We start from the raw sequence: 12,610 nt of genomic DNA on the forward strand, positions 1-12,610 counted from the left end.
ATAAAAAAAAAGCAAAACCCACCATTTCACAAACAAGGAAGAAGTTTAGATTCTACAAGGAGGAAATCATCTTTATTAGATCTGCTACGTGGAATTACCTTTTCAGTTTTACCATATATGCAGAGAAATATAGCTTACATGTATTACTAAAACAGTGATCAAACCAATCTCCTCAGGAGGTCTAGAAAGTCTTTGGAGTCTATTCTGTTTTTGTTGTTCTTAAATCTTCTCCACATTCAAATCGCAAGAAATCTACCACCAACACACCCAGGGGCTTTACATACTGTCCCAAAGTGATGCTGGGATCCAGTAAATAGGGCTGAGCAAGCATCTTTGTTTCCTCTTCTCCACCAGGCTCATCATCCACTGAGCCTACAGATAGAGGAGCCATTCCCACAACATGCTGACCAAGTCGTCGGCCAACGTCTTGAAGGTTTGGTTTCTCTTCAGTTGTCTGGCAGATGACGAGTGCACCGTATTTTCCAAGCACCATGTTACTGAGAGAAGGGCTATGCATTGCTCCATGAACATAGGAACCAATGTAGAATCCATTTGGTACAGTCACCCATGCAGCTCGCTTAAGAGTCAAATTTTCTCCCAGTTTGCCTGCAGGAAAACAAAACTTAAGCAGAGCTATCACAATCATCATATGCACTTAAGTGGTCCCTATTTGTTTTGCACAGACAGCCACTCCTGGAATGTGATCCTCTTACTTCTGACTGGCAGAATACCTCATCTCCTTCAAAGCCCAGCTCAGGAGCCACCACTTGAGGCAAAGCCTTTCTTGAACTCACCACCCTCGCCTACTAATAGGACTCTCTCCCTCCTGAAATCTATACCCCTAAGAAAAAAGAATGAGATAAACCACTTTTCACAACTATGGCTAGAAAAGTTTTCATCAAAGAATAAAGAAGATTGATCAAAAAGAGATATCATGAGCAACTCTCATGAAATAAAACTGAAAAGATTTTACACAAAATCAGCACAGTGAGAATTAGAAGAGAAGCATCTAGCTGAAGGATAATCTTTGCAACAAATCTCTTTGCTAAGTTCTGATATCTAAGACCTAAAGAACTAATTTTAAAAATATAATAATTGGTCATAATAGATTGTCAATCAAAACGAATAGATAGTTTTCAAAACAAGAAATAGGAGCAATCAGCAACTGTATCTAAAGAGAAGCAATAACTCAAGGTTCTATCCCAACTCCATCAGATTAATGAAAATGATTAAGGGAAAAAAAAGGGAAAAGGCAATTGTTAACAGGTCCATAATATTGTTGGTGGAACTGATTATGCCATTCTGGAAAACAATATGAAACTAAACTGTGACTTCTGACAGCCATACTGCTACGATACATATACTATACATATACTTCAAAGAAGTCAGAGAGGAAAGACCCATATCTACAAAAAACATTTATGAAGCATTTTTATGGTTGCAAAGAACTGGAAATGAGGTAGAAATCCATTAATTGAGGAATGACTGAACAAATTATAGTTTAGAAAGGTAAGAGAATATTGTGCACCATCAGAAATGATAAGAGGGGTAGATGTAGAGAAGGCTGAAAAGATGGCTTGCATGAATTAAGACTCAGTGAAGTTCTCAGCAGAAAAAGAGAACAATTTATACAATCACAACACCATAAAGGAAAATGACTTGGAAATCCGATTAATCCAGAAGACTAAGGATGCAAGCTTGCTTCCCACCTCTTCACAGAGAGGCAAAGAACCAGAGGTGCCAAATGAGACACAATATTTTTAGATATGTCCAATGTGGGCAATTTTTTTTTACTTATCTATACTTATTTCTTACTCCAATGGGACTTCATGGAAGGAAGGGAAAAGTTGTTGAGGGGAAGGAGTGATAGTGATACCAAAAAAAAAAAAAAAAAAAAATCAATGCAACATTTTTAAACTACACAGAGCACTAGGAAAACAAAGATAAATGAGTCAGTGTACTAAATATTAACAGATAATTTTAAAAAATAGAATTGAGTCAGTTTCATACACAATCCCCTCTTCCACTTCCTTTTTACAAAGATGTGTTCATGTTTATTGAAGCTTGTCAGTTCTTAAAGAAAAATTCCTAAAGCCCAGTTCAAATATGACCACTGACATGAGGTCTTTATTATCCTCTCTCAACTATTAGTGCTTTCTCCCTCTTGAAATAACTTGTAAGGGTCACACCATAAAAGAGAAAAAATGAGATGAGGTTTTTTCAAAACTATGGTTAGAGGACGAATCTTTAACTAATTTCAACTATATAAAATGAAAAACAAAATTAATGAAGAAAAAGAAGAGAAATAATGGAATAGGGAAAATTTTGCATAAAATACTACCCAAATCTCATAAACAAAATACATAGGGAAGTGACACATACACAAATATGTAATACTAAGCGCAACTCCTTAACATAGGGGTGGCAAACTCCAGTTCCCAAGTCAAATCTGGCCCACCCTCTGTTTCTGTACACCCAGCCAAGAACGGTTTTTACTTTTTAAAATAACTTTTTGCATTTAACGAAGTTTTTATTCTATTTTGAAATATAAAAACTCTTCTTGGCTCATTGGCTCCAGAGGTGGGGGTGAGGGGATAAGGGTCTTGATTTTTGCCTGCAGGCCATAGTTTCCCAATTTCTACCTTACCCAGTAAGAGAAGTGGCCAAAAGATACAAACAGCTTGCATGAGAACTATGAGCTATAAATGAACATGTGGAAGAATCCTACAAATGACTGATAAAGAAAAGCAAAAAGAAAATAACTGAGATTTCACCTCACATTATCTAAGTTGACAAAATTAACAAAAGAAGTTGGGAAAGCTAGTGGCTCAATAGAGAGCCAGGCCTACAGACAGAGGTCCTGAGTTCAAATGTGGCCTTAAATACTTCCAGCTGACCCTGGGCAAGGCACTTAGCCCCAATTCTGCATTAGAACTGATACTTAGTATCAATTCTAAAATGAAGGTAAAGGTTTAAAAAATAATTTCACAAAAGATGGGAACAGTATATGAGTGTAATAAGGCAGACTGGTCCACTGCTGGTAGAGTTCTGAAGTGATTGAAGCATTTTGGACATCAATTTGGAACTATTTGAGAGAAGTGACTAAGTTGTCCTTCCCCTCTGATACAGTGAGCTGGCTTCTAAATATATACACCAAGAAAACTAGGAGGTTTTATTTTTTGATGTTTTTAATGGAAAAAGGGTCTCATAATTATCAAATATGCATAGATATTCCTACCAGCACTCTTTGCAGTAGAACTGCAGACCAAGAGAATGCACAGCAATTATGAAATGGCCAAAACATCTTTGATACGTGAAATGTGGTGAGAAGGAATTCAGAGAAGCATGGAAAGGCTTACTGAAAAACTAATGAATGAGTACAGATAATGACCTGGAGGGAAGGTTTTGAAATGACTAAAAAAATGAACAGTTTTTTAAAAATGTTTACATGAGGTTGTATAACCCTGTACATACTTTGTGTCCGCTCATCTATATACATGGTTCATCACTTCTAATAGAACCTAAGTTCCTTGAGGACTAGGACAATTTATTTTTTGTCTTTGCTTGTGGAGCACATTTGGTGCCTTGCTCTGAACATGCCATAGAAACCCCGGAAGACTTGTGTGAACTGATAAAATGTGAAAGGCGCAGAAGCAGGAGAAAGCCATACAGGGTAACAACAATATTATAATTGTGATCAACTCTGAAAAACTTAGCTATTCGCATCAATACAATAATCCAACACAATTCCAAAGACTCATGAAGAAAAATGCTATCTAACTCCAGAGAGAGAGAACTCTGAGTACCGTGTGACATTTTTTTCCATTTCATTTTTCTTGCTTTTTTTTTTTTTTGCAACATGGCAATATAGAAATACATTTTACATGAATTCATGTGTATATTAGGTACCATATTGCTTGTCTGCTCAATGGATTGGGGAGGGACTAGAAGGAGAAAGAATTTGAAATTCTTAAAAAAAGAATGCCAAAAATAAATCATCATTTTTATGAATGAACATGCCATGTTAGACAAACAGAATCTTAAAGTGGTATAACAGGATGTAGCAAAAATCCCAGAAAATCCCAAACTTCATTTTTACCCAACTTTCAAAATGAATTCTCCCCTAAAAAATTTTTCCCCAGAGTTGCTCATAAGCAGCAAAAATTACCTGGAATTTCCCCTTTTATCAATACTACCCTATAAAGAAGTAACAAAAGAGCCAAAGGGGCAGGAGAAAAGGGGATGGAATAGCAATCTCAATAATTAGCTATTCAAGAGAACACAAGCATAAATAAATACTGACCCCAGTGAGTTATATCGTAAGGGTACAAAAAAGGGATGTCCAGAAATGAAAACTAATTTTAAAAATAACTCAAGGATCTGCTCAATAGTTACAGTAATTCCCCAGGAAAAAAAGGCAAAAACACCCAGAATTCTTCCAGATTCTTCCAGAATTACTTAACAAACTCCCTACACTTCTGTCTAACCTGGTTTGTCATCTCTGACTCACTAATATATTGCAGACAGTATGAAATCATCTGGTTAAAAGGGCTGTTCTCATTGTCTGTAACTTCAGAGTCTGAACAGCTAATTTTCAAGATTCCACAACCATCCTCCCAATCCCCTAGACCCCATAAGGGGAATGCAAGATAAATCAAAATTCCCCTCACCACAACAATCTATCCTGGACAAGTTCACTAAAAAGGTTCCCATGACTCCCTGATTGATCATTCTTGCCTTTTAAAGAAATATAAAGTCCAAAGAACTAGACACATATGGATTCATGTACACAGAAGCCTGAATATATTTTATTTCTACTCCCATGCTTTGAGAAATTATAAGATTTTTTAAAAATAAGTCTACTTAGTGGGAACCACTTTTTGATTCCTATTCTCAGTCTCATTCTAGGGCTTACTACTACCAATACTCACCAATAAATAATGTCAACTGGTCCTTGAGAGAGTCTTCTCTATCAGGTCCAACTCTAAGCTGAGAAAGTTCAGCTGTCTCTAGAAAACCCTGAATATACACAGAAAGGAAAATGAAGATCAATTTGAAAAATTGCAAGCTTGTGATGTGGAAAAATAGTGACACTAATACATTATTGGTTGACCTGTGAACTGATTCAACCATTTTGGAGAACAATCTGGAATTGTGACCAGTTATAAAACTGTGTATACTCTTAGACCTAGCAATACCATGATGGATCTGTATCTCAAGGTAATAAAGAAAAAAGGAAAAGAACCATTATGTTCTAAAATATTTATAGCAACTCTCTTTGTGGTGGCAAAGAAGTGGAAATTGAGGGGAAGTCCATCAATTGGGGAATAACTGAACAAGTTGTGGCACATGATTGTGATGGAATACATCATAAGAAATGAAGAGCAGATTAATTTAAAACAAAACATGGGGGCAGCTAGGTAGCTCAGTGGATTGAGAGCCAGGCCTAGAGATGGGAGGTCCTAGGTTCAAATCTGGCCTCAGACACTTCCCAACTGTGTGACCCTGGGAAAGTCACTTGACCCCCAGTGCCTACCTTTACTACTCTTCTGCCTTGGACCAATACACAGTATTGACTCCAAGACGGAAGGTAAGAGTTTTAAAATAAATAAAAATAAAACAAAACATGGAAAGATCTACATGAAATTATGAAAAGCAAAACAAGTAGAAAAAAGAAAATGTTATATACAGCTACAGAATAAATGTTTGAAGAATAACTTGTCAATGTCTTCCTCCAGAGAAAGAAGTGACAAATAAGTGACAAAAGACATAATTTACATATACAAATATTTTTATGCTGAGCAATTGTCTGGTTCAGGCAGGGAAAATAATAAGGAAGATACCTGGGAATTTTTGTGTAATCAAAAAACAAATTTAAAAAAAATTATAAGCAAACCAAAATTAGGAGGAAAGCAACAAACTGGGAAAAAAACCTTTGTAACAAAACTCTCTGACAAAGGTTTACTTTCCCAAATACATAAGGAATTAAGTCAAATTTGCAAAAAAATTCAAGCCATTCCCCAATTGACAAATGGTCAAGGTATGAATAGGCAGTTCTCAGATGAAGAAATCAAAATGATCAATAATTACATGAAAAAATGTTCTAAATCCCTCCTGATTAGAGAAATGCAAATAAAAACAACTCTGAGGTACCACCTCACACCTAGCAGATTGGCCAATATGGCAGCAAAGGAAAGTAATAAATGTTGGAGGGGATGTGGCAAAACTGGGACATTAATGCACTGCTGGTGGAGATGTGAATTGATCCAACCATTCTGGAGGGCAACTTGGAATTATGCCCAAGAGGCCTGAAAAGACTGCTTGCCCACTATCAATAATATGAAATAGGTCTTAATCAATGACACAAGTTAAAACCATCGGAAATGTGTATCAGCTATGGGGGGGGGGGGAGTCGGAGGGGTGAAGGGGAAAGTAAGAATATGAATCATGTAACCATGTTAACTTTTCTAAAAAATAAATATTATTAAATGTTAAAAAAAAGACTCCTTGCCCTTTGATAATAGGGAAAAATATGTATACAAAAATATTTATAGCCATGCTCTTTGTAGTGGTAAAAAATTGGAAAATGAAGGGATGTCCTTCAATTGGGGAATGGCTGAACAAATTGTGGCATCTGACAGTGATGGAATACTATTGTGCTGAAAGGAATGATGAACTGATTTCTATGTAAACTGGAAAGTCCTCCAGGAATTGATACAGAATGAAAGGAGCAGAACCAGAAGAACATTGTACACAGAGACAGATACATTATGGCACAATAAAATGTAATGGACTTCTCTACTAGCAGCAATGCAATGACCCAGGACAATCCAAGGAATTTATGAGAAAGAACGCTACCCACATCCAGAGAAAGAACTGTAGGAGCAGAAAGGCAGAAGAAAAACATATGATAGATCATGTGGTTCGATGGGGATATGTTTGGGGTTTGGGCATTAAAAGATCACTCTACGGCAAATATGAATACTATGAAATAGGTTTTGAACAATGATACATGTATAACTCAGTGGAATTGCTTATCGGCTCCAGGAGGAGGGAGGAAAGAGGGGGTGAGAAAAATCATGAATCATGTAACCATGGAAAAATATTCTAAATAAATAAATTATAACCAAAAAAAGGCACATGAATACCAACTAAAAAATAATAAAAATAAAAATTATAAGCAAAAAAAACAAAATCCACCAAGCTTACCTGAACAATAGTACTCTCTTCCAAATAAAGCAACAACTTAAACTTTGTTACTATATGGTTACCCTAATACCATTTTCTCTGTTATATTAATAATAATTATGCATCTATAACAGATTTTTATATACAATCTCTTCTAACACCAGTGCCTTTAGAATATAAAGCACTTCAATCTGGGTGATTTCTGAGGTTCTTTCAAAAGGACCTCAAAAAACATTCAGGTTCATCTCATCATTTTATAAATTAATAAATTAGTACCAAGAGAGGTGGAGTTGGAGCAGACAGTAGCAGAAAAGCTACTACTAAAACCCGAATATTGGTTCATATTCTTTTGCCTGTGCTATATAGTTTTATAAAGCATCTCACCATTCCCTACATAAAATAAAATTTTAAAAATTCCATTAAATAACATTTTATTCCCTGTGTCTCTGCTCATGAGACAGGTAGAGAGAAGGAGGAAACAACAAAAGCATTGCAAATAATTGTTTTGGCAGCCAAATAAGACCAGAAATATACTAAAAACGAGTCTTCTCTATCTAACCATCTTGCAATTCCTTCCTTTTTCCATTTTAGACACAGAGTCTGGGTTGAGCTATGAACTCAGAGATGACTCAGAGCCCAAACTCACCTTCCTGTATGTGGAGAGCTGTTCCCTAAGGCTCTGACAATACAGCATGGTTCCCAGGGCCACTTGCTGGACCAGTTGTTGAAACTTTAAATTTCTAGAAACAAAATCTGTCTCACAGTTCACCTGTAGGTAAAAATTATGATATAAACGACAGTTTGGTGGCAAATTCCTAAAAATGAGAAGGATTAATTTTTGTACAAACAAAAATAAAGCTAGATTGTATTTTAGACATAACTACATCTCCTTAATCTTTAAATCACCATTCCTATGCCATCAGAAGTCCAGAAATTTAAGTGACTCTTGCCATAATGAATTAGACAACATGCCAGTTGAGAAAATCTTTTCAGAACATTACCAGTGATGCTTTGAGCATGAATTTATAACTAAGCTGGACCTTCTCCCTTTTAATTTTATTTCCCATCTTCATTTCCTTTGTTCTAGACCTTATTTGTCCTCTCCTTTCCCTTTTTCTGATCCTTCATCTACAATGACACCCAAACTTCTTCCAAGTCCCCTCCCCTCTCTCCATCAGTTAATGTACATAATTTCTAAGCCCTTGAGGAAACCTTTCAAGACTAGATGAAGAAGCATGGATTCATAACTACCTTGAATTAACAACTGAACATTTAAGCAATACCTATGATATGCATGAAAATCACTAAAGACCTAATCAGAACATGGCATGGAAGTAACACTAAGATTTTAAAGGCTGTGCCAGTGGGACAAAAACTCTAAAAGGTCCTACAGCAAGCTGGAAAGGTTTCAAGTCAAAGCCCCTATGATATCTATTATTTGTCTGTTGTCCAAGAAGAAAACTAACTAAATTTGGAGGGGCTCCTCCCAGATTGTCCAAAGAATAATGCCAAAAAATCTCTCAAACACAATTTGCTAAGTTTTAGAGAAGCTATGATTGACATCAAAAGTACTATGGCAAGGGGGCAGCTGGGTAGCTCAGTGGATTGAGAGCCAGGCCTGGAGACGGGAGGTCCTGGGTTCAAATCCAGCCTCAGACACTTCCCAGCTGTGTGACCCTGAGCAAGTCACTTGACCCCCATTGCCTACCCTTGCCAATCTTCCACCTATAAGTCAATACACAGAAGTTAAGGGTTTGAAATTTAAAAAAAAAAAAAAAAAAAAAAGTACTATGGCAAGACAAAGCTGGGGACACAGAAGTTATGGGCAAGTAAATACCCTTGATGCCAGGAATACAAAGATGAAGTTAATCAAGTGGCTTCACTCAAGGAACTTACATCTTGGCAATAGGGGAAATGAGGGGTTTGTATAAATGGAGATTTTGAACCTTGGACTTCATCCCCCATAAATCCTTAGTTTTCCCAAAATTCCCTTTAATCTCTCCTGTGCCTCCATGTTTTCATGGTCATGTTATTGTTTATAGTTGGCTGTAACTCCTCCCTCTTCCTCTTTTGCTCCAGGGAGTGAGCTCTGTGAGTTCAGCACCTTTTCCTCTAGTTTTTTTTTTATGTTAGTTTATTATTAATAAAACTTTATAAAATATAATATTTAGTTATTGAATATTAATTTTAAAATTCACAGGTTGGAAGAGATTTGATCCATGAATTTTCAATGGCATGGGAAACTCCCTCTATCTAAGCAAGTCAATACCTTTTCTTCAGATTATTATTTCCAGTGACTTATCCAAGGTCACAAGGACAATCTGAGTCAGAGAAGGGCCTTGAATTGCCAGTTTTCCTGGTTCCAAGACTAGCTTTCTATCTATTACACAATACTGCCTCTCTAAAGGTAAAGAGATAAACACAAATTAGAATAAAAATGCAACGGAGTATTCGGAGAGACCCAAGAAGATAAACTTCGTCTCAATATTCCTTTGTGCATTTTTATATAAAACTGAGATCACTGAGACCATATGTATTGATGACTTCTGATTACACTGCCTACTTAGTTCCACTGAATCTCTGACAACTCTTCTGGAGTTTATAACTTTTCCATCCAAAATATCTGGTACAAGTAATAAAATATTTTAAGATCAACACCTATTCCTGGAAAGTGGTGTACTTGAGGGGCTCACCTCTACCATTACAGCTGAATTTCCTTCTTGTAACAATCCAATCAGCCCTTCTTTAGTTTTTCTACCCTGAAGTTTAGTAGCTTTGCTCCATCCTTCCTTCTGGGCCTGCTTATGTAGCCAAGCTTCTGCCTGCAGATCATAGGAGAAGGAAAAAAAGCATGTCAGATATAGAATTCTGGAACTGCAAAGTCTAAACGTTTTCCTGTCTTTAATTTCTCTCTGTTTGCTCTGAACTCCAAGATGTTTAATAAAATGACAATCTGGAGTGTAAGGCAAAAATCAAGTCTTGTAATAATGGGTTCCTGAGATAAAAAGTCTTCATCATCTACTTTTTAAAAAATAACCCTTATTTCCCATCTTAGAATCAATATTGTGTATTGGTTCCAAGGCAGAAGAGAGGTAAGGGCTAAGCTGGGGTTAAGTGATTTGCTCATGATCAGAGAACTAGGAAGTATCTGAGGCCACATTTGAACTCCAGACCTCCCAATTCTAGGCAACGCTCTCTATCCACTGAGCCACCTACAGTTATAGCTCTATAACAGGAAAGGCTTAATACATTCAGAATAATAGCAACTAACATTATATAATACCTTCCTTCACAACTGGCTTCAAAGATTTATTTTGAAAAAAGCCTGTATTTGGCCAACATGGAAATATGTTTTGCAAGACTTCACATATACAATTGATATACGTTATTTACATCTATATACATGTATATAGATGTATGTATGTATTAGGATCATTTTACAGATAAGAAAATGTTGGGGAAGTTAGGGTATCTGAGTCCAAATTCAAGCTTCCTCCTCCTACTACCTCCCAAAAGAAGGTTCCAAGGTCCCAAAGCCAATCCGAGTCAAAAATGGCCCTTGAATTTCCAGTCTTCCTGACTCCAAGACTAGCTTCTCTTTACCACTTGAAAGGCACAAAGGTCTCCGCCTAGAAAATATGGGGCTAGCAGTAGTCCTGAATTAAATTCTCCCCAAATTAAGGCCCCATAGGCTGGAGTATTGGATTTGGAGTCAGAAAGGTTTATTTAAATCTTGCCTTTAATACTAACTGTGTGAATCAAGCAAGTCACAACTACTTTGAGACTTCATTTCCTCCTCTATAAAATGTATGTCTTACTTCTCAGGACTGTTGGAAGGTTCAAAGGAGGGAATGTGTATAACTTTCTGCATACTTCAGAATGCTGTCTATATGTCAGCAGGGTTGTTCTGATATAGTTGTTTCCCTTGAGTAGAGGCTTGATTGCATGGTTAAATGAATGAGAGGCATGACTCCATGAACACTTTTGCTATAAAACTATAAAACATAACCATTATTTGTTAAATGAATATCATAAATACTGATTGAGCATGATAAGAGTGGGGGGGGAAAGGGAGTGGAGGTTCTTGGCCTATAGTTCCTAAATTTTAATATTGTGACAAAATACAACTGATCTCCTCTGTAATCCTATGTATTTAAAACATTCCTCTTAGAAGGGGTCCACTGGCTTCACCATTCATTCATTTTTTGTTTTTAAAACCTTTACCTTCTGGTCTTAGAACCAATACCAAGGACTGTTTCCATGACAGAAGAATGGTAAGGGCTAGGCAATTGAGTTAAGTGACTTGCTCAGGGTCACACAGCTAGCAACTGTCTGATGCTAGATGGGAATTCAGGTCCTCCTGACTCCAGTTCTGGCTCTCTATCCAGTGTGCTACCAAGTTGCCCCATTCATTGTTCACTCATACAATAAAATTTTATTAAGTTCCTACCATAATCGATGGGGATACAAAAGGAGACAAAAGCCAATCCCTGTCCTTAAGAAGTCACAATCTAATGGATTTGCCAGATAGCCAAAGGCTCAATACAGGTTAAGAACTTCTTCCCTGGAACTCTGAAGGGCCGAGTTCAGATCCAGTCCTAAATCTTCCAACCCATGTGACCTGGAATAAATCAACTGAACTCCGCCTCAGAGTCCACTCAAGGAGACTCATTTTAAATGCAATATGAGGGCCTCAAGTTTCCTTCCCTGTCCAAAGAGCTTTCCCTCACCTGGGCCAGGTCCCCGCCACAAGTTTCCAGCGCTTTCTTACAGTTGGTGAAGGAGTAACCCGTCTTCCGCCTCAGCTTCTGCAGATGCTCCTTGCTGGAGACCACCTCGGGCCTCACAACTCCGAAGAGGCGGGACCCCAGGAGCACCTAGGGAAGCAGGCAGGAGGTGAGAAGGGAGGGGCCCAAGGGTCGGGGGAGGAGTAGGGAGGGGGAGGAGGCTGGAGGTGAGGGAAAGACCGGAGGAGGGCAGGAGGAGGAAGTAAGAAGGTATTCGAAGGAGAAATAAAGAGTATAGGGGAGGCAGGAGGGAAGAAGGGAAGCAGCCTGGAGTGGGGTGGGCAGAGGTAAGGAGAGACACGAAGGGCAGTAACTAGGGGGAGAATGGGAAGAGTGGAAGTGAGAAGGAGGTGGGAAGGGAGCAACCTGGAGGAAGGGAGAAAAGAAGTAAGAAGGGGGCGGGAGGAAGGCAACGGGGGTAGCGGGCCAGACGAGGTGATGGGGGGAAGAGGGAAAGCTGCAGCCTAGGTGGGAAAGGGAACCTGCGAAAGAGGAGGCGGTGGAGAGAGCTGGGTGGACTCGAGCTCCGCAGCCACATCCCCTTACCGGACGGCTCCGGCGCCCCAAGTCCCGGAAAAGGCGCAACAAGGGAAAGAAGGACATGTTCTTCAGCCCCGGCAGCAGCTGCCGGCTGA

The 12,610-nt window shown here is 38.2% G+C and overlaps 1 protein-coding gene across 1 annotated transcript; it reads right to left on the reverse strand.

The window, feature by feature from the left end:
- Positions 1 to 53: 53 nt before the first annotated feature.
- On the reverse strand, positions 54 to 12,605 carry TSFM (Ts translation elongation factor, mitochondrial). Its single transcript, XM_044677436.1, has 6 exons — positions 12,522 to 12,605; positions 11,919 to 12,065; positions 9,882 to 10,010; positions 7,835 to 7,957; positions 4,932 to 5,019; positions 54 to 606 (listed from the first exon to the last, which is right to left on the reverse strand). The coding sequence occupies exons 1-6, from the start codon at positions 12,576 to 12,578 to the stop codon at positions 200 to 202; spliced, it is 951 nt and encodes a 316-aa protein (XP_044533371.1). The 5' UTR covers positions 12,579 to 12,605; the 3' UTR covers positions 54 to 199.
- Positions 12,606 to 12,610: the final 5 nt, after the last annotated feature.

This window comes from Gracilinanus agilis, chromosome 5 (assembly GCF_016433145.1).
Source record: "Gracilinanus agilis isolate LMUSP501 chromosome 5, AgileGrace, whole genome shotgun sequence".
Lineage (NCBI taxonomy): Eukaryota > Metazoa > Chordata > Mammalia > Didelphimorphia > Didelphidae > Gracilinanus > Gracilinanus agilis.